Source organism: Molossus molossus, unplaced genomic scaffold (assembly GCF_014108415.1).
Source record: "Molossus molossus isolate mMolMol1 unplaced genomic scaffold, mMolMol1.p scaffold_m16_p_11, whole genome shotgun sequence".
NCBI classification, from domain to species: Eukaryota; Metazoa; Chordata; class Mammalia; order Chiroptera; family Molossidae; genus Molossus; species Molossus molossus.
In genome coordinates, this window is record NW_023425346.1 from 99830072 (window position 1) to 99856574 (window position 26503).

General features: G+C 43.5%; 1 protein-coding gene across 3 annotated transcripts in view; it reads right to left on the reverse strand.

The window, feature by feature from the left end:
• Positions 1 to 3074: 3074 nt before the first annotated feature.
• The window catches only part of SLC16A14 (solute carrier family 16 member 14), a 30996-nt gene continuing 7567 nt past the window's right edge, over positions 3075 to 26503 (reverse strand). For all 3 annotated transcript variants that reach the window (XM_036255049.1, XM_036255048.1, XM_036255050.1), the window contains 4 exons: positions 25186 to 25457; positions 18708 to 18851; positions 13347 to 14324; positions 3075 to 5682 (listed from right to left, as the gene is read on the reverse strand). In XM_036255049.1, coding sequence (XP_036110942.1) covers positions 5531 to 5682; positions 13347 to 14324; positions 18708 to 18851; positions 25186 to 25444 — 1533 coding nt within the window. In that variant the 5' untranslated portion in view covers positions 25445 to 25457 and the 3' untranslated portion in view covers positions 3075 to 5530. The remainder of the gene's footprint in view (positions 5683 to 13346; positions 14325 to 18707; positions 18852 to 25185; positions 25458 to 26503) is intronic.

Here is a 26503-nt window from a genome sequence, read left to right on the forward strand (position 1 = left end):
AGGGCAGGCACTGGCGGCAGCAGCTTCTGCACGTGGGTGGAGGGCAGGCACTGGCGGCAGCTTACTCCTGCACGCGGGTGGAGGGCACGCACTGGCGGCAGCTTCTGCACGCGGGTGGAGGGCAGGCACTGGCGGCAGCAGCTTCTGCACGCGGGTGGAGGGCAGGCACTGGCGGCAGCTTACTCCTGCACGCGGGTGGAGGGCACGCACTGGCGGCAGCTTACTCCTGCACGCGGGTGGAGGGCACGCACTGGCGGCAGCTTACTCTGCACGCGGGTGGAGGGCACGCACTGGCGGCAGCAGCTTCTGCACGTGGGTGGAGGGCAGGCACTGGCGGCAGCTTACTCCTGCACGCGGGTGGAGGGCACGCACTGGCGGCAGCTTCTGCACGCGGGTGGAGGGCAGGCACTGGCGGCAGCAGCTTCTGCACGTGGGTGGAGGGCAGGCACTGGCGGCAGCTTACTCTGCACGCGGGTGGAGGGCAGGCCCTGGCGGCAGCAGCTTACTCTGCACGCGGGTGTGAGGGGCAGGCACTGGCGGCAGCTTACTCCTGCACGCGGGTGGAGGGCAGGCACTGGCGGCAGCTTCTGCACGCGGGTGGAGGGCAGGCACTGGCGGCAGCTTACTCCTGCACGCGGGTGGAGGGCAGGCACTGGCGGCAGCTTACTCCTGCACGCGGGTGGAGGGCACGCACTGGCGGCAGCTTCTGCACGCGGGTGGAGGGCAGGCACTGACAGCAGCCTGGCTTGTTTTTATAGAAACTCGGTTTACATCTGTGATTGAAAAAGGACCATGGAAGCAGAAAGATGTAGTAGGAAATAAATATTATACACTCTGAGTGCTCCAAAGACAGTAATTGGCCAGGATGTTGTATAAAAGGAAATAATCAATGCGAGAGAGTCAGGACAAGTATTTGAAATTGATTGGAATGTTTTACCCTTAAGTGTGTTGACAGTGGGTATGCAATCTTAGTGTGCATAAGAATCAATTGATAAGCTTATCTAAAAGGGGATTACTGCCCCCAGCCCCCAAGACCCGGGTTTTAAGTAGACCCAGGAATCTATATTTAAAATAATCTTGGATACACGTTTTAAGTTGAAAAAGCATTATGTGCATAAGGAAGAATGTCAGACCCGCCCCAGTCCCCCAGCTTTTCTCCCCAGAGCCGACTACTGTTCAAGTTTCCTTGTGTTTCCTTCCAGAAATGTTCCATACCCATACAAGCCATATGAATAACTTTCTTTTGTTGTTAACAAAGCACATTAACTATAATTGGGAGCACATTAACTATATTTTATCTTGCTTTTTTCTTTTGGACATATGTCTTGGATATTGTTTCATAGTTTTATATATGTATCTGTCTTTATTTATCTATTTATTTTAATCCTCACTCGATATTTTTCCATTGTTTTTTTTTTTTTTTTTTTTTTTTTTTTAGATAGAGTGGGAGGGAGGGAGAGAGAGAGAGAGAGAAACATCAATGTGAGAGAGATACATCGATTGGTTGTCTCTCACAGGACCCCAACCAGGTCCGGAATCAAACCTGCAACCCAGGTACATGCCCTTAACTGGAAATCAAACCCGAGACTCTTTGGTCCATGGGCTGATACTCTAAAAGCTGGGTCAGTGCTATATATGGATCTGTCTTTAAAACAATAGTTGCATAAATGCCATATTTTATTTAACAGTTCCCTATTGCTGAACAATATAATTGTTTCCAGTCTTTCATATAACAAGCAATAAGCAAATTTTAAAAAGCCTTGCTCATTTGGCTTTCTTCATGTGTCGGAAACAGTTTTAGAAATGCATTCTTTAGATTAAAAGGTGTGTGCATTTCCTAATCATCAGAGAGATGCAAATTAAAACAACAATGAGGTATCACCTCACACCTATCAGAATGGCCGCCATCAACAAATCATCAAATAAGAAGTGTTGGCGAGAGTGTGGAGAAAAGGGGACTCTAGTGCACTGCTGGTGGGAATACAGACCGGTGCAGCCACTATGGAAAACAATACGGTGTTACCTCGAAAAATTAAAAATTGAACTGCCATTTGACCCAGTGATCCCACTTATAGGAATATACCCTAAGAAGCCTGAAACACCAATCAGAAAGAATATATGTACCCCATGTTCATAGCAGCAGCATTTACAATAGCTAAGATCTGGAAACAGCCCAAATGTCCATCAGTAGACGAATGGATAAAAAAGCAGTGGTACGTATACACAATACAGTACTATACAGCTGTAAGAAAGAAAGATCTCTTATCCTTTGAGACAACATGGAGGGACCTGGAAAGTATTATCCTAAGTGAAACAAGCCAAACAGAGAAAGACAAGTATCATATGATCTTACTTATTTGTGGAATATAATGGACATAACAGTCTGAGCAATAGGGTAGTCCCAGAGACGTGGAAGTGGGGTACAGATTGACAATCCCCAGAAGAGGGGGTGGTGGGGAGAGATAAACCACAGAACTTATATGCATGTGTGCATGAACAATGGACAACAAAGCTGGGGACAGGGCGGGGAGGGGCTGGAGGGGGAATCAGTGGGGGAAAAAGGAGAAACATCTGTAATAAAAATAAATTAATTAATTTTAAAAAATAATTTTTAAAAAAAAAGGTAGGGGACAAAAGAAAATAGGATGCTGGGTTAAGGATTGACTTGTAGTTCTATCAAGTAAAACTTTGAAGTCAATGGGACTTATCAGAGACTCCTTATCTTACACTAATAATTTGTGTTTACCTTTGTGTAGGGCTAAAAGTTTCCATAATAAAAAGCCTTAAAATTCAATAAATAAATAAATAAATAAATGGTGTGTGCATTTCAAATTAAAAGCTGGACTTGGCATCCCTGACACCCGGAGTGATTCTCCCCAGGTGGTTCTATGACCACACCTAATAAAAAGTTCCAGGGGACAGAACCAAACAAAATTATCAGTTACACTTTAGAAGTTTGCCTTTTAAGGCCAATAAAGTAGAGATTGATACAAAAAGTCATTGACTGTCTTTAAACAGGAAAAAATTTATTAGTGTATGTAAATAAAGATTACTTGGATACATGAGGAGAAAACTACAAAAAGCACATAAATAAATGCACAATTAACCTCATAATATCTTCAAAGAACTGTAAATAGTAACATTTTAAACAGGAACTAATACATATGCTGTGATTCCTTATAGCATTCTCTGTTATTCTGTTGTCAACATGAATATTGCAGGCAGATTTTACTCTATTTTTGTAAAATGGGAACGTCTGATGTGGTAGAAACCACCACTTCCATAAATACAGTCGGTCAATGAATGACTGTACAAAGTGAACGTGAGCATGTTTAACTTGAACATAAAACTAAAGCCGGGTCCTTGGATAAAAAGTGGACATTCAGGATTGCGTAACCAGCGGTGCGAGCATCCAAACGCACGGGCAATAGCACCATTCCGCATCTTGAGCGCCTCCTCGTATTAGTTTGGTGTTGTCAGGCAATGCAAGTGATGAAGTTCTGTGGTCAGTTTTAAAACACACGTTTTCTACCTAATCGTCCTGATTTCATGATAAATATATATAGGGAGAGATAGAGCATTGCTTCAGCATTTAAGATTTACCTTGATCAAAATAGAGAGCTGGGTTCTTTAACAGCAGCCAAAGCTGTAATGGTACCAAGTAGGGCATTGTGTTGAACTAAATGGAGTGTGCCATGCGATTTATTATCTGTACTTGTTCACAGGCAATTCTCGAGCTGTGGGAGGTGATATTAAGTGTGTCTATTAGCCGTGCTCTTGCCCCTCCTTTCCATTAGCTGCCTTTTATTTTTATGGTTTTTTTCAGGGTCCCTCATTACACAACCCCTCCCACTAGGCATCAGGAAAGGAAATAATGAAGATGAAACAAAGAAACTTGTCTATGCAATTACTTGTTAGCAGCTCTGAAGGCTTTCTGGAGCGAGAGACTGAAACCGCTGGCTAAAATTAGGCTTGGGGTAGCATTCCGTGATTCTAACTGCTAGTACCATTCCTGCCTCTAATCACCAAGGGTAACTGAGAATGGTCTGTACTCACGTTGGATAAATCTGACCCAAGACACTGGGCAATGATATTAAAGGACTTTTGTGTTTGATGAGCAAATTGCGAGTAGAAATTCAAACAGTTCTGAAGTATGTGTAAACAAGTAAGGCAGCCAGAAATTTCCAAACGATTCTGGGAAGGACATTCTGCAATCTGAAAAATGTTTGGCTTAGAAAAATAGAGCTCTCAGATAAAGGAAGAGCTTTATTTGGTGTCATGGATCACAGTTATCATCTGTATGAAATAGATCAAGAGACTATTTTTAAACTGGGCAGAGCTCAGGCACAGAGAGGGGCTGTTGGCCCTATTCCAATGTCAGATACACAGACATCTACGCCAAGGGCATTATGTTTATTACCCTCACAACCTCACAGCCTCGGATTCTGGATTTGTAACACACTTTACCAATGATTTAGCCACCAACTTCACGTCAGCTCGCAATTAGTTCTCTATTTTATTAACCGGGCACGAGAAACTCAGAAAAAATATTTTTATAGGCCCCAGGATTGTGCTCATAAATTAAGAGGCCGGGGTATGAATTAAAGTGCTTGACTCATAGCCCTTGATTCAGAAGTTGTGTGAGTACGAATACAACTTTCACTAAGGAAACTTTACTTAGATTTTGTCTTAAGATTCGGCTTATAAGGGGATCCTACTGAATCAGGATGGATGGCAGATGCTTTTCTTAGAGGAACATTAAGAAACTGTACTCCCTAGCTGCAGAACTCTTCATAAAAATATACATTTTTTTCTTTAATTGTACTACATGTATTACCTTTGAAATTAGAGCCCGTATTTATTTTACAGTGAGAGAGCAATAGCCCCCTATGACAATTTCTGAAATAAATCTAGTGATAGTCTTGTGCTTAAAACCCATCTATCTGTAAGCTTTCCAAAAGCATTTGGAGACATTATTTTCACTTTACACAGTACAGGCAGACCTCAGAGGTATTGCAGGTTCGGCCTCAGACCATTGCAGCAACGCGAGAGGCGCAATAAAGCGGGTTGCAATCTTTTTGCTGGTGGGGGGCGTCTTGCCTTCAGTTTGTAAAAAACATGGTATCTGTGGAGAGCAATCAAGGGGAGCGCAATAAAACGAGGTCTGCCAGTAGTCACACCGAAAAGCTTTTATTTCTGGTCTTTGTTGTAGAAAGCTCTATCTAAAACCCTAGTCCCAGGGGATGATGAAGAGAGGATGGATTTTATAAGGGCATGTCTAGTAGGCTGTCTTTGAAGGACACCGTCATCTCGAAAACACGTGGAGTCCGTAATCCCGGCCTGCGTCGCCTCTCCCCGGTGGAGGAAGGCAGCGCCACGCTCAGGGAAGCCATGACAATGACATTTACAAGTGACAGTGCCAGCTACCGTACTAAGCGCTCTCCCACGACATGTCATTGGCTCCTCACAGCGACCAGGTGAGGTAGGCGTGAGAAACACAGAGAAATCTCACATGAAACGTAACACGACACTACACGTGTGCACCACCCATGGATTTCTTTCTGGATTGTTCTATAATTTGAATACACGGCTGAATGAGTAAAAAGAGAATTCCGACCAGGTAAAGTAAACCACATATATAGAAGGAAAAGTCATATTTCTGTGTGATGTCGAAGATCCACCCTACAAAACAAAGAAGAATAGAGTCAGTGTGAAGGAATTGATCAAGAACACAAAGCTAGCACTTATTATGGCTATACATGCTATCAATATTTCTATAATTTACTTATATGTCATTGAATGTCTAAAATGTTTCCTTTAGCCATTTTTGAGTCGGGGCAGCATAAACCAGAGTTCTCAGTAACGGGATGAACGCATTTATCTTTTAAGCCATGAGGACACCTTTTTATTTTATTTTTATTTTTATCCTCACCTGAGGACACTTTTGCATTTATCTTCAGAAAGAGTGGGAGGGAGAGAAGGAGGAAGAGAGAGAGACAACATCAATGTGAGAGAGACACATCGACTGGTTGCCACCCACAGGACCCCAAGCGGGGCTGAGGACAAACTGCAACTGAGGTACATGCCCTGAGCCTCAGCAGGAACTGAACCCGGGACTCTCCGGTCTGGGGAGCGAACGTTCTAACTGCTGAGCCACACCGGCCAGGGCACGAGGGCACTTTTTAAGTCCCTGAAACTGTAGCCTGTGGACCCAGGGGGAGAATCTCTGGCTCACAGCGCGCGGGGTAATTCCCAGGCGGGCACAAAGCCAGCAATGAAAAGCGCATCTAATGATTTTCTTTTTTCACAAATACAAATCCACATCTTTTCCAAAACCTTCAAAATGCCTTTGAAGAAGTTTCTAGTGTATATCAAGAGGCTGAGCAGAAGAAACTTGGACTTTCAGTCATTCTGAAGTGTATAAAGGTACACCTCTGTCTCAGAATTACATTTTCCAGGTTTTAGGAAAGTCATATTTACAACTATAAAACTTTAATGTTTATATTTACGAGATTTTAAGTTGCCAAAGAGATAGTCTTCAATGCCGACTAAATTATCAGTTCTTTTCAAGTAATACCTGTATAATAATCCTACTGGGCACTCTGTAAAATGCTACGACATTTCTTGGATTCTAAGATACCATGAATTGCATGATTCATGACTACCTTATGTATCAACAACAAATATCCTTGTTAATTAAAATATGACAGTGTTTTGTAGGACTTTGTAAAATGCATTCCGATTTCAGAGGTGTTCAAACATGAAAGAAGAAGAAAAAGTCTCATAAACTGTGAAATAAGATGTTTCTTTCCCTTCAGTGATTAATTCTAAGAGTCAGTCACATGCCGGGGTCCCCACAGAGCCAACTATGCAAACTGAGAGGATTAAGCCACACACAAGAATTTGACTTATGGTAAAAATGTACATGTAAGCATTGACTTTTCCCATTTCAAGTGCATTCATTAGCAAAGGCATAAGAAACATAGAAGCGATTTAATGACCAAACAGCATTCCAAGGCCATTTTTCAAAAATATCCCTTAAAAAATATCTTACTAGCAAATGAATGCACCAGTGCAACTTAACCTTCTCTCACCAACGAATAGCTACACAGAAGCACCTGTGCCAAGCGGATGGGGCACCTCTGCCTTCCTGGCAGATCTCTGCGTCCCTCTGTCCACTGTGCCTGGCGCACACGCGTGTGCGTGGATCGGCCATGGCAATCCGAAAGGAAAACAAGCACTTAAGAGCATTAAAAATCATAATTGTTTAAACCACCCTAAAGCTATGAATTCTGGATATAGTTTAAAAGTTAACCAAGTTGCTCTGGCTGGTATGGTTCTGTGGTTACAGCATCGACCCTCGGACCAAAGGATCTCAGGTTCGATTCCCGGTCAAGGGCACATGCTTGAGTTGCAGGTTCAATCCCCGGCCCTGGTCAGGGCAAGTGCGAGAGGCAACTAATCAACATATCTGCCTCACATCGATGTTTCTCTCTCTCTCTGCCCCCTTCCCTCTCTCCCTTCCACTCTCTCTTTAATTAACACTATCCTTGGGTGAAAATTAATAAAAAGAAAATTGTAAAACAAAGTAAAAATTAACCAAGTTTTAAGTTTGTTATTTGATTAAAAAAAAAAAAAACAAAGGAAGAAAATATCAGACTCTTTCAACGTGGCTTAGTAAAATGTTTCATCATCTTTTCTTAACTTCCAGTCTGAGACAAGGAACAGAAAACATTAGACATATAATCTGAACATGATGATTCTGCCTCAGAAGCGAATCAGAAAGGCACACTGACATATGAACGGAACCACACCCAACTCCTGCTCAGTGTCACCATTTGGCCACCACGGACCACTGTGAAGCAGGACAAATGAATGGGTCCCTTGCAGATGACACAGAGAGGTCTGTACACGTAAGCGTGGTATACATATGATGGGACTATCCGTAAGCAACCACTGGACAACAATAACTGTAAAAGAGGTTCTCAGACTCCACTCATACCATAGGAATGCCGACCTTGTCATTTTATATTGCTCTTATTGATTTTTTAGAGAGAGAGAGAAAAACATTGATGTGAGAGATATACATTGATGGTTCACCTCCTCCTTGCCCCCTACTGGGGATTGAGCCACAACCTGGGCATGTGCCCTGACCAGGAATCAAACCAGGACCCCAATGGATGACGCTCCATCCACTGAGCCACACCGGCCGGGCCACCTTGTCATTTTAATAGTTAAATCCTCACTTTTCTTTTCTTTTTTTTTTTATCCTCACCTGAGAACATTTTTGCATTTAACTTCAGATAGAGCGAGAGACAGAGAAGGAGGAAGAGAGAGAGAGAAACATTGATGTGAGAGAGACACACCGAGTGGTTGCCACCCACACGACCCCAACCAGGGCCGGGGATGAACTGCAACCAAGGCACATGCCCTTAGCAGGAACTGAAGCTGGGACTCTCTGGTTCGCAGGCCAACGCTCTATCCGCTGAGCCAAACTGGCCAGTGCTAAATCCTCACTTTTCATATGATCAAGTGACAGAATAGCAATGATGGCTCTAAACGACAGACTCCGATCGCTGATATGAGCTGAACTACCCATTGCTGCTTAACATAGACCTCGCAATAGCACAGAATCGTAACTGGCTGGAAAACTCATTGTTTAGTTCCGACGACTTACTTTTTGTTTGAGTGGTTGGTCTGAGCTCCAGGGCTCTGGGATGTGGCCCCTATTCACCGCCCTCTCCTACTGTTCCTGGCTGACTACCAGCACAGGCAACAATGGATATTTCAGAGTTTCTAACACATTTCTCTTGGCTCCTCTTTGCATGCACTATTCCCCTTCCAGAGGGGTAATAATAGACGACACGACTCTAGCACACCCTCACATCTTCCCACCATGCCATGCTCCCTCTTGTCTCTGCAGACCACAGACATGTCTGCTAACTATGCTACATACTGGTACAGCCTCCAGTGGACTTCATTCCATTTTATTTTATTATTATTTTTTTAGTTTTTTTTAAATTAATTATTTTTGTTACAGATGTTTCTCCTTCTCCTCCCACTGATTCCCCCCTCCCCCTCCCTTCCTGCCATGTCCCCAGCTTTGTTGTCCATGTCCACTGTTCATGCATACATGCATATAAGTTCTGTGGTTTAGCGCTCCCCCACCACCCCTTGTTCTGGGGATTGTCAGTCTGTACCCCACTTCCACGTCTCTGGGACTACCCCATACCTCAGACTGTTATGTTCATTATATTCCACAAATAAGTGAGATCATATGATACTTGTCTTTCTCTGTTTGGCTTATTTCGCTTAGGATAATACTTTCCAGGTCCCTCCATGTTGTTTCAAAGGATAAGAGATCTTTCTTTCTTACAAATGTGGCATCTTTTCCTAACACTCATCTTTAAAAGTAACTCATATGTTGATTGTTTTAAAAGTACACCCAACTTCACCAAACAATTTAACAATACAAATCAGAGCAGTCCCCAATTTCATGTCAGATTAACCCCATAGATGTCTCCAATCTACCTTGAGGGTTTATTTTAAATGACTTCGGATCCTTTTATCTTTCTTTGGCACCTGTTGTAATACTTCCAGTTTGGGCTCAACTCATTTCAAGTCAGATGCAAAGCAAGTCACAAGCCACTGTACTTGATCATGTGCTTTGACCCAGCACATCTGGACAAAACTCATCCGAGCCCAGAGGTTTCAGACAAGCTGCCTGCTTTGTCTTCTTTAACCAGCTCTCCCTACAGGTCTGATCTAGGTTCCTTGGTTTGCAGCCTGGGATCCTTGGCCACCCTGATTCAACCATCAAATCACATCAAGAGTTTCAAAGTAAAATTTGGTTCCCTATTAAATTGCATTGCTTTTCATTTGAGTCTGTCAAATGGAGTGACAGCTGTTTTTCTTATTAAATGTATTCCCAGCTCTTGGTAAAAAACATTGCAAATTGTTGTCAGGGTGTTATATTTCATGGGAATGGGGGAAATATGTGTAGCTTCTTGGTCAGTCAAATCTGGTGGCTGAGTTTTGCTATAGCTTACACTGGGAACATCTAGAAAATATCTATTATTATCACAATTCTAAAGGAGAACTGAATGCCCAGCAATATTATATACATGAATTAGACCAAGGAATTCATGCTGCTAATTGACATGGTTGACATATGTGTTCAATATCTTTGACTGGACATTCTTCTCCTTAATACAAAGGTGTGATCATCTGACATGCTACTAAACTTTTTGATGCCACTAGAAACTGCTTTGCAAAAATGAAAAACACATTCATTTCTAAACCCATTACAAAAAAAAAAAGTTGATGTGAACAGCAATTTACCTTGTAGCAAACCCAGCTAAGTAATCATTTCTAGCCCTCCTGGAATTCCTAGCAAAGGAATTGAATGTTATTGAGTTGCTCATATTGCCAGTCACTTCTGAACTGCAATGCATAAAGGCTGGGCTTACATCTCATTGCAGTGTTGGCTCCTTGGCCTGGAAAAGTCAATGAATTAGACACAGTGCAGTTAGCCAGAGATGAGTTCAGCATTCCTTAGTGCATGGGTTCCATGGAAGGAGAATAAACAATAAAAAAAAAAAGCCAAGTCCTCTTTCGGCTGCTGGCCTAGAGATGCGCATCAGAATGGTGATTTCAGAGTCCCCTGTAGCAGCATTGGACACACTCCCACAGAAGGTTCTGAACCGTGATGACAATGGTTTCCACCATTCTGGTGAGTCACATTCAGTTAGAGACCACCTTCCAGGGAGGAACCCTGAAGCAGGCAGAGATGACTGGGTGTAACCAACTCCGTCTTCCAGTTGCAGTTCCTTTCTCTTCCACGCATGAAAGTGCACGAGGATGCAAATGAGTGAAAAGGACATGCCCCCAGGAATGACGAGGAAACCATGCTGGCAAACCTTGGTGCTTTAGTTAACATTGATCGTGAATTACCTATGTTGCACCTCACAGCGGTGTTATGATGCTGCTTTTGAAAGCTGATGGATCAGTACAAAAATAATCCCAGACTGACCATTAGAAGCAGAAAGTACCCCTGCATCATGCAAAAGACCATCAATGACAGATTCCATTTCCACATACAATATGTCTGCGGGACCTCCAACAAGAGGGTGGACGAGCCATGATAATGTCCCCATCCCTTAATGAATATTTCAGTTTAACATCTCTGGAAGGTACCACTGGTTGACTGATTCAACACCCAATCCCAATTCTTTTCTCTTTTCCTCTTCTTGTACAGAGGCTAAAAAGAAAATACTCCAATTCTCAGTTCCCCTGGAAACTTAGATTAGCAGTGTGACGCAGTTCTGACCAATCAAATATAAGTGGAATTCTGCTGCGACTGATCTTTCCTTCCTTCCTCCTTCATGTTTAAATGCAGATATTGTGGTAGAGCCATGGCAGCTATTATGTGACCATGAGGTCACTAGCATGAACAAAAGGCTGAGAGGATCTCAGAGACACTGTCTCAATATCATCTAGTCCTTGGACTCCAGATTTATGGTTATGTAACATAATTCAATCTCTGTGTATGCTACTATTGGCAGGGTGTTCTCTTAGAACCAAATGCATCCCGAACTCAGGGAGAATTCTGCACAATGAGATCAGTGAGCAAGTTCAGACTATTCGGTGGCCAGTGTGGTTTACTGCACTACCACAGCTGTTCACGATCACCGGAAATAGTGCGCCTGCGTTAGTGCCCAGGCAGAGAACAGGGGTACCTGGATCCATGTGTAGCCACCGGGCTTCCTACTACAATTCTGGGGCCTTAACCTCGGTCAGCCAGCTGTCAGTGCTGTCACTGTACAGGCAAAATCCATGACTTTTTAAACTTCGAATTCTGACAGGAACTTAAAAATGGGTGTGTTGGCCTAAGCCTTCCGCCAGTGGGCTCCTAGCACAGGCGGTATCTGTAGGGTATGTGGAGAGACTGGGAAAGAAGGGGCGGGGAGGGCTTTGTCCTGCACCCATGGGTTCCCCCACCTACTCGGAAGAGGTATTCCTGCAGATGATTTGAGAGTAAAAGGTCATGAGGGGCCAGGCGCGCAGTGAGGCCCTACCAGGTTAGCTAGAAGCTCCACTCAAAACCTCTGGCAGCTCTGACCATCACCACCAGCCCTGGCCTGGTCACTCTGACAGCCACCTCCAGATAGCACCTTTATGTGAACATTTGTTCCCAGTCCCTGCCTTTACTCCTTAGACAGAGGGTAGACCCTGTCACCTGTCCCCAGTACCTGCCCGACCCTGAGTGCCTTTTCACAAATTTAAACCCTCCCCAAGGAGGGTTCCAAGATACTTGGCCCGACACAGGACTCCTCGGTGCCTAGGACCTCTGGTATGCCGACTGCGAGAAGCAAATTCTCCGTGGAACTAAGGCGAATCCACGTGAGAGCGTATCCTAGATGTCTGCCAACCAGGCCCGTGGGGGCAGAACGCTCCGACCCTCCCCAATGCCCAGTTCCAGTCCCCGGACCCTGTGACTGTTACCTTACATGGCAGATGGGACTTTGTTGATATGATTATGTTAAAGGCTTTGAGACAGGGATTACCCTGGATTATCTGGTGGGCCCAGTGTAATCAGGGGTGTCTTCATAAGTAGAGGAGGCAGGGGAGTCCGAATCAGAGAGAGAGAGACGAGAAGCTGCTGGGCTGCTGGCTCAGACATAGGAGAAAGGGGCCAGCAGCCAAAGCTGTACGAGGCGAGGAAATGGATTCCTTCCCAGTTCTGCTGACACCTTGATTTGAGCCCATTGTGATCCAATTCAGCCTGACCTCTAGCACTGCAGGTCATAAATCTGTATTGCTTTGAGCCACTAAGTGCGAGGCAATTTATTACAGCAGCAATAGGCAATTACTACGGGGCCAGGTGCAGCCCACAGGTGTGTTCTGTTGGATTTCCAGTCTTCAACCTGGAAATGTCACCTAAGAGTCTGTAGTCTTAGTTTCTCTTGCTTCTCGCCCTGTGCCCAACAACAGACGCTTGGGCAACAGTTCTCCCTGTGGCAGAAATCAGCTGGAGCTGGGGAGAGGCTGCCCCCTTCAGTCCTGGCCGGGCCCTGCACTATCCCGTCTTCCCTGTCCACTTGATGGCTGGCTGCCAGCTTACCTTGTAGATGAGGAGCAAACGTGTATGTGCCTTCTCCATGAAACAATGACCTTTACCTTGCTCAACTTTGTAAGTGAGAAATTTGGGGGCCAGGAATGAGAAGGAAAAAGGAGCATGGACACACATGGAAACCTCCTTCTTATGTACCTCGTACTGATAGCACCGAGGAGAACACAACCAAACAATCTACACGCACCCAAAGCTTTAACCTTGCACGGGTTACCTGCAAACGGTGGTCCCAGCAACGCGGAGATGCCGTTGGCACAGATGATGATGCCGTAGGCGTTGGCCAGGTGCTCAATCCCCACCAAGTCTTCCGTCACTACGGGCATGAGGGAGAAGTAACCGCTGGAAAAGCCTATGAGCGCGCAGATGACCGCCAGGCCCGCGTACGTGTGCATCAGCGGCAGCAGGAAGATGCTGAGCACGAGGGTGAAGTTGGCCATCAGGAAGACGTTCCACACGCTGATGCAAGGCAGGTCCGCCACGATGCCCAGGACCACTTTCCCAAAGATGTGAACTATGGCTATGATGGAGGTCAGAGGGAAAACGTCGTTTTGCTCCGATAAATTGTACAAATGGACTATTTCTGGGAGGTGAATGAAGGGGATGACAAAGCTGCTGTAGGCGAACAACGCCCAGAAGATGAAGGCCACGAACACTCGGTTGGTGAAGAGCGAGGCTGCCCCGAAGTAGCCGGAGTACCAGTCCTGGAAGCCCTTCCTGACCCTCAGGCTCAGCTGGCTCAGCGTCTTCAGCAGGCGGAGGGCGCACATGTTCCTCGGGCGCCCGGCCTCCTGCGGGCACGCCGGCGCCGCGGGGTCCCCGGGGGGCTCCTCGTGCCCGGGGCCGCCCTCCTTCTCGTCCGCCCTGCCCGGCTGGCCACCGGACTGAACAGATTCCGTGGAGCGAGCCGGGAGGACCCGCGGGTCCCGCCCCGCCGGGTCCTTCCCGTCCTTCCCGGGAGAGAGGGGCCTCATGAGCGCCCCGCACACGCACAGGTTCAGGGACACGGCGCCTTGGATGAACATTGCGTTCCGCCAGCCGTACTCCGCGCACAGGTACTTGAGCAAGACGGTCATGAGGAAGGTGCCGAAGCCGGTCCCCGTGGTGCTGAGGCCCTGGGCCAGCGCGCGCCGCTTCTGGAAGTAGCGGCCCACCATGACCACGGCCGGCAGGTAGGCCATCCCGCTCCCCAGGCCTGCGAGGCGAAGGGAAAGAAGCACAGGGCACCGTGAGCGGCCTTCTCCAGACCCGCAGCCCTGGAGCACCCTCCGACTGCATTATCTCGGTCTCTACACCATGCAGAACAACGCGAAACACCAAGCCAAGAGGCTCATGTCCTGAACTTTCCAGCCCATCAGTCCTCCCAACAGGCCTTGCAGAACAGGCTGCTCTGACAACGGAATCCGTCCCATTCTCAGCTCAGAATGGAAGCTCGGGGCAAAGCTGCGTCTTCACCCTCACCCCTGGCTCCTCCCTTCCTGCCCAGAACACGCAGGTGTGCTTAGTGACGTGCCGTGAGAAAGAATGGCTCTGAGGACTGTGGTGTCGGGCTAAGTGCATGAAACACCCAGGAAAGTATTTATGTCCGAGGGATGCATGCCTCCAGGCAATTTGCAGAAGCCTCCGGAAGAGCCCAGTTTGTTCACAAATTAATTGGAAGAATAAAAGGAATGATAATGTGCCTATCAATATACGTACTCGATGTCAAAACCTCCTGACACTTATTTGTCTCTCTGAGTTGAAATGGTATCTTTCTTAGAAGAGAGGCACAGTTTGTGATTTGCACCGACAGAATTAAAATGCTGGTGGGGGGCGCTTGTGTTGGTGCCAGTGGTTCTGGGAACTTCCTGTACTTTCTCCCCAGTTTTACGGCGGACCTGCAACTGCTCTTCAGAATGAAGTATATTAGAAAATAAGTGAAATGAAATGAAAATACTGGCCAAGAGATTGTGGGGTGTGTTCTCAAGTTTTAGGTACAGACCGGGAAACCATGATCCCCATTTCAACAATCGCAGGGACCTCCCGACATTAGGATGGCAGCATATAATATAAAAGAGACTCTAATCGATATCAATCCCCAGAGTCGAAGCCTCCCTAGTTCAGCATCATTTTATAGTTTCAGAATTACTTGAATTTGGAAGGAGACCAGAGCGATCACACATGAAAATACAGTAGTAATGGTCACTAAGTGAGTGTCGTTGATATGCCGGTTGCTTTTTAGGCTTTATCTGGTTTAGTTTTCACTATAACCCTGAAAGCTAACTGTGGATATACAAGAGGGTATTGGACCTCACAGAGACTAAGTTACTTTCCCAAGATCCCTAAACTGGTAATTGGAGAATCCAGGTTGGAATTCAGACCCAACGTCAGAGCCTGGTCCTTTCTCCTTCCCACACTGCCTCTGACCCTACACTCACCCCCCAGCTGCCAGTAGGCAGCGGCAGAAGAATTTTGTTTATTTATTGTGTGTATTGTTTATGACCTGACCTCTTCTCCCCTTTTGCTAGATTACACGCTGCATGAGGGCATGGATGTGTTGATTCACCGATGGGCCTAGAGCACTCTCCTAAGTGCCTAGAACAATGCCTGGCACACAGCAAAGGCATGAAACGAATCAAGTTCTATGGGAACATAACTGGTCACATTTTAAAATAATAGCTTCTGCCCGGCCGGTGTGGCTCACTGGTTGAGCGTCAACCCATGCACCAAGAAGTAACCGGTTCGACTCCCAGTCAGGGCACATGCCCAGGTTGTGGGCCTGATCCTCAGTGGGGGGCATCCAGGAGGTGGTCAATTGATGTTCTCTCTCATCTATGTTTCTATCTTTCTCTCTCTCTCCCTTCCTCTCTCTCTAAAATCAATAAAGGAAAAATAAAAATAAAATAATAGCTACTTCTTTTATACAAGATTAATATACTTCCATAGTTAAGGTACAAAAAACCCAGCTGCAAAATAAGTATAACAGTGGTTACTATGGAAAAAAATTATTTAGGAACCAAAAAATTCTTTGATATTAAATATTGTGGCCCAGACGTATTGCCCTCCTCCATTTTATATATATAGTTAATCCTCACTTGAGGATATTTTGCCATTGATTTTTTTAGAGAGGGTGTAAAGGAGGGAGGGGGAAAGAGAGAGAGATCAATTGGTTGCCTCCTGCACGACCCCAACCAGGGCCAGTATCGGACCTGCAACCCAAGTACGTGACCTTGACTGGGAATCATCCCGAGACCCTTAGGTCTGTGGATTGACCCTCTAACCGCTGAGCCACACTGGCTAGGGCCTCCATAATATTTTGAAATGAATTCTGAATATATCATTTCATATGCAAACATTTTTAGTATGAACCTCTAAATGTTGATTATGATTAAATGTCACAATCTTATCATCTTACCTGAAAATAAAAAAATAATTCCTTGATATCATAAAATATCCAGAGTGTTGAAATTTTCATTTGCCTCATAAATGTGTATATTTTTTAAAAACTTGTTTGTTTACATCAGGATTCTAATAAGATCTATGCATTGCTACTTGTTGATTTGTATTTTAAGCCTCTTCCATAATTAGCACAATTATTTCATGAACTTATAGGGCAGGACTTGGGATGGATATTCTGGCTCAAGCCCACATGTCAGTCAAAGCCTTGCTAATGTCCAGCCCTGTGCAAGACCCTGGAATAATTCCTCACCACCATCAGGTTTAGAGGAAGAGCTAACAGCCTGACAGGCAGGTGGAGAAATGAGGCTCCATGGTCCCAAGGAAGCATGGAAAAGGTGTCTCCCGGAGCCAGGCTTAGGACAATGCAGTGCTGGCAAAACTGGAGAAGTTGGTCCAGACACCCTTGGCTAAGTAAAATTGCTCAGACATTAATCCTCTGGAAGCTCCCACACAATTTTAATTGCCTACGTGTTAAAAATAAAGATACAAACAAATCTGCCTGAAGAGCTTTTAAGAATGAAGAAGGATACCAACAAAATTTCTTTCAAGCACAAATTGTACAGTGATATAACTATATATCAATCACTTGCCCATTGCAGTATATTTTTGCATCTAATTTTTTTCTTTTCTATTAAAAAGGAGCTAGGTTGCCAGTCAGTTTCAACATGCCCCACTAATGATAGCCCAACAGCATTTTGCATATATAATCTGATTTAGCTAAATTTTCCACTTAACTACACACACACACACACACACACACAGGGAAGGTGAGTTAATTTATTTTCAGAGACTTTCTTTGGGTTTTTCCTGTATAAAAAGTGGGAGCAAGAAAGTGTCCCAAGAAATACTTTTTTTCCACCATCCTCCTAATTTCCTTCCTACTCCTTTGGGTCCATAAACATTCATTGAATAAATAAGTGAATGAATGAATAAATAAATATTGAGGTATTTGAGGATCAATAAGCAATTAACTGCAAGAAATAAAATTCCATTTAAACAAAGAGTCTAACCACAGAAATCTCTAAATGATGAGAATAAATCTCAAGTCCTGATTATTAGGATCAAGTCATAGTCCACATAACCAAACACCACTAGATCAAGTTCACAGGGGGCCCGTGTGTCTGCCCAGAGACCCCAGTGTGTCTCCTTAGCCTCAACAGAAGGACTGTTTATCTCCTCACCTGTAATACAACAATCCTGTGTTAGCTCTGTTCATCAGACTGTTATGGGAAAAGGTTTCTAAAAAAGTCTGCACTTGAAAAGAAAGTCAGCTGGATCTGGTTCATTGAAGTACAACCGCACAAGAAAGAAACTACTTCTCTGTGTGCATTCTGCTACCTGTTGATAAAGGAAATTATGGCTGGGAAGGTATTTGTCAGAACGGATATGCAAACCGAGCAGCCTGGCAACCAATTTTTACCTCTCCACTGGGGACTGCCACTCTAACTGTGCTCTAGGTCTACTTCTTAGATCTCTACATGTAGGTGGGTTTTGCTGCTATTTCATTAATTTGAACTGGGCTGAAGGAGAAAATGATTATTCCATGATTCATGCTTGATTCTGCAGTTATTAAGTGAGAGAATGTTTTTAATTTCCTTAATATTTCACCTATGTCTCTATTTTTACCCTCCTTTTCCTGTTCCTCATAAGGAAAAGATAGCGCTTAGAACCAGGTATGAAAATTTAATTAAATTCTATTAGTGAGGCCAAGTACAGTTGTTAGGTTGTTCTGCCACATCTAAGGCACAGTTAATATATTAAAAAGTATTTCCTGAAGGATAAAATGGGTGTATGGTGGAGGAGACAGAAGGACAACATATTTTAATGGGTCTCTCTCTTTTTTTTTTTTTCTTTATTGATTTTTAGAGAGAGAGGAATGGAGAGGGAGAGAGAGATAAAAACATTGATGAGAGAGAATATCAATTTGCTGCCTCCTGTGACCCCACTGGGGATTTGGCCCACAACCTGGGCACGTGCCCTGACTGGGAATCAAATCAGCGACCTCTCGGTGCATGGCTCGATGCTCAACCACTGGGCCACACCGGCTGGGCTGGGTCTCTTTTCTGCACAATACAATTCATTGCCAGAATGCCCAATCAGAACACTTCAAGTCAAGTTAAAATAAAATCAATATGCTTACCAGCTGTCACTCCAAAGGTAATAAAGAGATAATGAACGTTTGCAGCATAGGCACTCAACACCCAGCCCAGGGAGTTCACCAGCCCGCCGATGATCGCCGTCCGGCGGCAGCCGCACGTGTTAATGAACAGGCCGATGAAAGGTCCTGCCGCAGAATATGGAGAAAGGACTTGAGTAAAAACGTTTTATTTTCCTGCTTGCTCAGTAAATCCTCATATGAAGACAAACTTTAATAAAACATTACTAGAGCTGTTAAATAAAACACACCAACCCCCGCATTGTTTTGTGTATTTATCCTTTTTTTTTAGAAAAAAAACGAAAACAAAAACAAAACAAATTTAATACATACACATGTATGGGAATCTTGCATACGTGAGAGAGTCAGAGACCCACCTGCACAAAAGGTGCAGACAGAAAGGGGCATCTAGGTATATGACATTCTGAGCAAGGGATGAAGTAATGCACCTTGGGGCTTCAAAGGGTGAAAACCCCATTGCTTTATGGGAAAAAAGCTTCCAGCACGCAAAGATGGATTTTAATGAGTTCACTAGCAAGCACAAGGTTCTAGGTTTTCAAGGAAGGTAGACCTGAAATAAACTGGCTCATTCTCTTGCCTACAACAGAAGTCCTCAACTGTGGTCTAGGGCCTCTATTTGGCCTGTTGATGTGTTTTGTTTATCCCAAACAATATTTTAGAAATGTTTTGAATAATCTGTCACATTTAAAATGAAGAGAATTTTTTAAAAGTTCAGTGGCAACACAGTATCTTCCCATACAGCTCAAATCACCTGGAACTGTCCAGTAGCTAATTCCTCTGGTTTGCCACAGTCTCCACCCTTCCCTTTAGTCTTATATCTGGCCTCCTGCCCTCCTTTACATTGGTTGTTTGGCCTCTGTACACATTTCAGTTTTTGACTCCAGACCTAAAGGGAGAATAGGAAGGGGGTTCTCAGGACTCCCATGCTTCAGGCAAGGAACCTATAGCCTGTTTTCATGAGGACACTCAGATGCAAACCAAAGTGAAAAGGACTCATCAAAAATGTCATATGCATTTGTGACACCATGTGGAGATTCAGGAATACACTTGGTTATGCAAGATGTCCCAATACACAGCAATACAACATTATATGACACACAACATTATATGATACTAGGATGCTCTAGTTTTTGTCAACCCTCTGTTTTCTTCTTAATTTTGCGGTAATTTCTGATGTCTTCGAAGCCTAATGCTTGCCTCGTGATCAATGATTCCTTTTCCATACAGCAATCCGGGTTTTAGTAACACTGTGCAGTATGAGGCCTCACTCAACATTCAGTAACATGGCACATTTTAAACACCACCTTACTTTTTATCATTATTACTTTACATAATTATGGAACCCTAGTTTCAGGTGGGACTAAGTCAGGTTAAAAACTTGTTGAGTGGGTGGCAGCCACTCGATGTGTCCCTTCATGTCGATGTTTCTCTCTCTCTCTCCCTTCCTCTCTCTCCCTCCCACTCTATCTGTACAAAAAAAAAAAAAAAAAAAAAAAACTTGTTGAACTCTAAGGAGCTTACCCTTTTAGCTCAAACTGAAAAATGTACTGTAGTGATCTGACTCTATTTATGTGCATATTTGGGTACACAGTCAGCTAAAAAGTTTGTTTGTTTGTTTGTTTGTTTATTATTTCTTTATTTTCTAAATCCTCACCTGAGGATAGTTTTTTCCATTTTTATCTTCAGATAGAGTGGGAGAGAGAGAGAGAGAAACATTGATGTGAGAAGGACAAATTGACTGATTTCCTCCCACACGACCCCGACCAGGGCTGGGGATCAAACTGCAATGGAGGTACGTGCCCTTGACTGAAATCAAACCCGCAACTCTGTGGGCCGACGCTCCACCACTGAGCCAAACCGGCCAAGGCCAGCTAAGAGTTTTGAGCGGGCCTAATCCTAAAAATTATGAAGGTAAGAACTTATTCATTTAATTAACACTATCACATTACAGAAAACAATTCAGTAGATAAACCTCTTGGAATAGATTTAATATAGTAAATATAGTCTAGATAAATGTACTCTAAGTATTATAAAATAAGCACGTTATACAAATATATAAACTAAGCACATTAATGAACATCTGAGGAAATTATTGGGGACATCTGAAACTCGGAAATCATAAGTTGAAGATATTTCTTTACAAATAGTTTTCTTTTTCTTTTGCAATATGTTTTTGTTGATTTTAGAGAGAGAGGAAGGGAGAGGGAGAGGTAGAAACCTTGATGAGAGAGAAACATCTACTGGCTGCCTCCTGCATGTCTCCTACAGGGCTTCGAACCCACAACCCAGGCATGTGCCCTGATTGGGAATTGAACCAGTGACCTTTGGGGGCATGGGATGGTGCCCAACCAACTGAGCTACACTGGCCAGGGCAATATTTTTATTTTTCTAAACCCGTGGTCATTCCACTACTGGAATCTGGAATGAATGGATAAAAAAGAGAAATATGCATAACTCATGGCTTTGCTGTTAATAGGCCTTTTAAGATATGAAAGGTCAGCAGATCACAGTGCAGTAGCATGAACATATTTTCCACATTACGGGAAGGCCCAGAAGCAAGCATTTCTGCATGCTCATGAAACTTTCATTAAGAAAGCTTTTGAAGAAAAAAGAGAGGAGTCCCCAAGTGCAGATCTTCCTGGCTGCAGGAATATTACATATCAAAAAGTAAGCATGAATTGCTTTACTGATGAGAACATTAGCTGATAATGGTGTCTGACCTTTTGGTTCACAAACTCTCACCCCATTCGGGCTGGAGTTCATTCATTTACGACTTGCCGATGGGCAAAGTCAGACCCAGAAATGCCATGACTCCTCCAGAGATAACGTCAGAAAAAGGAAGCCAGACCCAAGCTTTCTGACTGTTCTGTTTTCTAACCATCGTTTACTGATGGTCAGTGGCACCTCCAAGCTTGAAATACTTTATCAACGAGATGAAAAGAACTCCCCATGCGGGGTAAGGAGAGGGGGAGGATAAGATGAGATACAGTCCTTTGGCTAGGATTCCCACTTTTGTAGAGGAATTCAGTGTGTTTGAATGAGAGTATATTCCTAGTCAGGCTCTCTCTTCTTCAGAATGAATCTGAATCTCAGCCCATTTCCCGCATAACGAAGTGTTACGTTGTTGCAGGGAACACTGAGGAAGTCATCATTTCTTGCTCGTTCCAGCATCTTGTAGGTTAAAAGACAGCTCAGGTGAGGACAGAAGCAATCAGAGGGTGCCCTGGCATACAATCATGGACGAGATTAGATAGTTCACTGAACTCCCGGTCTCTTGGCGAAACAACCCCTCAGGGCAATAGGCTTTAGGAGCCTCTAAATCAATGGCTCTCAGCCTTGGCTGAATATTGGAATCACTCAGGAGCTTTAAAAAAACTCCTCCCTCCCCCTAAATCCTGATGCTCGGGTCTCATCCCATGAGATTCTGATGTAATGGTCCAGGTGCAGCCCTAGCATCATGGTTATTAAAGGCACCGATGAGCAGCCGGATTGACACCCACTATTCAAAGCCTACTTAGCAAGCCAGTGGCCGTCTGCAGCCCACAGGCTGGCTTCCACCACGAATCATCCCCGGAGCCGTCACACAGCCGCTATAGATCTGACGAAGGTGTTAAAAATTGGAAACTGGCAAAATCCATGCTAACCAAGAATAAAAGACAAGAATGAAATTACTCAGTTTCCCATGTGTAACTCACTGCCCAAAGGAGAGATGGTTTTCAGGTTTGTAACATAATTCAGAGATTTTTAAAAATTTAAAAGAGGTAACCCAATTGTGCTCACAATGACTAGGAAATAAAGGCAATTTATATTTATTCATTCAAACACATTATCAGTTCTCATTTGGTGGAGCAGCCAGGAGTGTGGTATAGTGGGCACCACTTTGGAGTCTGATGGACCAGGTTTAAGGCCTGTCCCATGCTCACTGGCTGTTCAACCTTTGAGCGTTGCACGTCCTTCCTATCAGGTGGACATGATGGGCTGGCCTGTGGTATTGCTGTAGGACCAAATGAAATCATGTATATAATACGCGCTTGGTATACAGTAAGTGCTAACTAAAGGGAGCTGTTCTTGATGGCTTCTGGCTTGGAAAAGCACTTAACACATCCGTAGCCCCCCTGTACCAGGCAGCTCAAGACAATAAACAGCCACTTAGGGTCATGATAGATAGAATCAAAGACCTTCCATTGATATAACTATGAGACTTGCTGTATAACGATTTCTGAGCCCCAGATCAAAAGGTATTTTTCAGGTACCTTTCCTGTAGAAAGGTTAGTCTACAATCTGAGATTTCACTGTCTGGAATTCAGGGACTCTGGGCTCTCAAACAAAATTCTGAATACAATTACCTCCCAACTAGACAAGATAACGATCGTATTTCACCATCATGTTGAGTTAGGTGTTCTTATTTTGGGGATCATCTTCAAAGCTGTATCCAGTCATTTTGAGTAGTTTCCACTGCTTAAAACAGCCTTATTGGTGGTTTGGAGAATGTTGTGACCTTCCATACCCTGGTTTTTGCTGAGTCTTCTTTTTTTATTGTAAACACATACTTCCTAGATGGAACCTGTAAGTACTTTGTTCTACCCCTTAAAATTTTATCTTTAAAAAAGTTTTTAGCCCTGGCCAGTTTGGCTCAGCGGTTAAAGCGTTGGCCTGCGGTCCGGAGAGACCCGGGTTCGGTTCCCGCTAAGGGCACGTACTTCGGTTGCAGTTTGTCCCCGGCCCTGGTTGGTCGTGCGGGTGGCAGCCACTCGATGTGTCCCTTCACGTCGATGTTTCTGTCTGTCTCTCCCTTCCTCTCTCTCCCTCCCATTCTATCTGTACAAAAAATGGAAAAATATGCTTGGGTGAGGATAAAAAAAAAAAAAAGTTTTTAAAAGTGGGATTTTAAGTATTCTAGAAATTCTAAAAAAAAAAACACACAAAAAAAAACCAGTTTTCTTTTACTGACTTATTGAGAAGGTAGAATTACATCCAACACAAAACCAGCACATTCCCTACCCCACAGTAAACCTACCTGCATTTTTTGTACAACAAATAGTCCTAGTTTTAACAAGGCCAATGCAAGGTTAAAAGGAGAGTTCATCAATGTTATAGGCAAAAATGATTTCTCAACATTTCTCTCACACATATAATGGTGCCCTTATTTAATTTTAAAACTAGGTCAGTATTAATCCCCTTTGATAAACACACACATCCCACCCACATCTTGGGAAAATAACACTCTCTCCTTGTTTTCTGTCATTAGTACTATCACTGTGTTAATATAATGTTTATTACCCAAAATAGCATCGATTGAGTGCCAGCCAAGATCAACACATCTCTGAGTTTGATTCAAGCAATTACTTGCTAACTGAAAAGTCACAGACTCCCCTCAAACACACACGTGCTTGTCATACACGTACTCTTACAAAACCAGAAAAATATTTGAGGCCATTTATGTTTCCAGTATAAACTATATCACAAATGTTCTTTAAATTAAAAAAAAAAAAAAATTGACCTAAAGGTACGGCTGTTCCTTTTAAGTGAAGCAAGTGAACATTAGGTAATAGCAGTAGATTGCTAAGAGAATTAGATAAAATTAAATGAGATAATGTAAAGGAAAGCATCTGATATATAATAACTACTTACTGAATATCAGTTGACAGTGAAAGTTGTTTTGTTTCCAAAAGGAAACACATTAGCTATAATAACATATTACATTTATAATAACTTTCTGGTTTAGTATTTCCCACTGAGTAAGAATTGGTTTCATAGGTTGCTGTGTGGCTAGGCTTAACTGGAAAACGCAAGAATATATTATTATTCCTTCCTCTTTGCTATATCAGTAACCTTTCCAAAAACAGTTTAATATATTTTCCAATATCATATGATCAATTTCAAATTAATCAGAATGCTGAAATAAGATTGTTAGTTGACTTTTATAGTGTTTTCTCTAAAATTTTTATCTTTTAGAAATATGTATGTTAAATAGACAGATATTTGTAATGATAGATAATTAGGGCAAAAGAGAGTTTTAAAAATGATCAATTTAAAAATACTTCAAATGTTTATAATATTCAAATAGTGATACACAAAAGGACAAATATTGTATGATTCCACATATGATGCACTTAGAGTAATCAAATTCATAGAGACAGAAAATAGAATGGTGGTGGCCAGAGGCTGGGGAGGGAGGAGTAGGGAGTTACTTTATAATAGGCACAGAGTTTCAGTTTGTAAGATGAAGAAGTTCTGGAGCTGGGTAGTGGCAATGAGCGTACGCAGTGGCATTGAACTGTGTACCTCAAAATGGTTAAAATGGTAAACTTTATGTCACGTATATTTTACCACAATAAAAACATAGTAACATCACTACCGTTACTGTTTCAACAATATAAAACATTACTTACAGTGGGGATTATACTTATTCAGTTTTACAACAGGTCACAGGCGCACATACCCACAATCAAGGTGATGCCCATGCTGAGGGAGCTGACCCATGCAGTCAGGCCACGGCTCTGATGGAATTCTTCCAGCCATTCCACATTGAGGACCCCCAGGGCCATCTGGGAGCCCATGATGAGGATGTGCACAAAGAAAGAGGACAGGACCATCATCCAAGCCCATCCGCCGTCGATGTTTGGGTGGGGTTTAAGTGTTTTCTTGTCTTTGGGGTCATCTTCAAAATCATACCCAATATCTTCATGACTTGTATACATTTTCCAAGATTTTCTGAAATACATACGACAAATCATTTCATCGAATATCAAAACAAAAAAAAATCTCCATCTTCATTGGACAGCTCTACTTTCTCATCATAAAAAAGCAGCCCCATCATCGTATCAGATCTTCGGATGAATTTTTGTCATTATGCAGATTTGGGAACACTTCTCACTTTTTCTCAGGACCAAGTCCTTTTAGAAACTTGTTTAATCTTTAAAGTCATCCTATATGTAATTATTATAATCCCTGTTTTAAACATATGGAAATAGAGAAGGGAAGTAACTTTCCCAAAGTCTCATGGGCAGTAAGCAGTGTGGTCAGACAGGAAACCAAGATTTGAACCCAGCTATCCCTGACTCAAGCTCATACCTGTGTCCCCTGTTGAGATAGATACTGACAGGTGATGAGAAGGATATCACAGGAGGAAGACACCTGGCCTTAGCAGCCTTCAGGATAGCTTCACCTTGGTGGGGCCCCAGCATTGGTTTTGTTCTCACGTTGTGGACCCAAGCACTCAATTTGTTCAATACAGCCAGAGTGGATTAGCCTCAGGGGGACTGACTCATGTGCACCCAACTCAGGAGAGATTGATAAAGTAGAAGGTCAATTTACTAATCTACAATGGGACATGCAGCTTTCTAATGTTGGTGATTTGTGCTTTGCATAGATACATCTCTCAAGATGTTAGAACGAGAGGAAGGAGGCGGAATGGAGCTGAGAAGAGGTTGATGCTAAGTCAGGGAGGACTCTGGTTTTGTTTCCTTTTTCAGAATGAGAATTAAGGGTGTGCATAAGAACTGCGGATAAGGAGCAAAAGAAGGAGAGAGAGACAGAGGGAGAAGGAGAGGATGACCAATCTTGGAGGTGGTGGGACCAGAGGGTTGGTCTTGATCAGCGGGAGCAACCCATCCTCTGAGGCTGGAGGAAGCAGAGGGTGAATGGAGATAAGATGGTGAGTGATGGGTGGAAAGTTACACCTGTTGGTCTAATTTCTTTGGTGAAGTAGGAAGTCAGGTCATTGGCTGAGAATGAGCAGGATGGTGGTTATGGAAAGG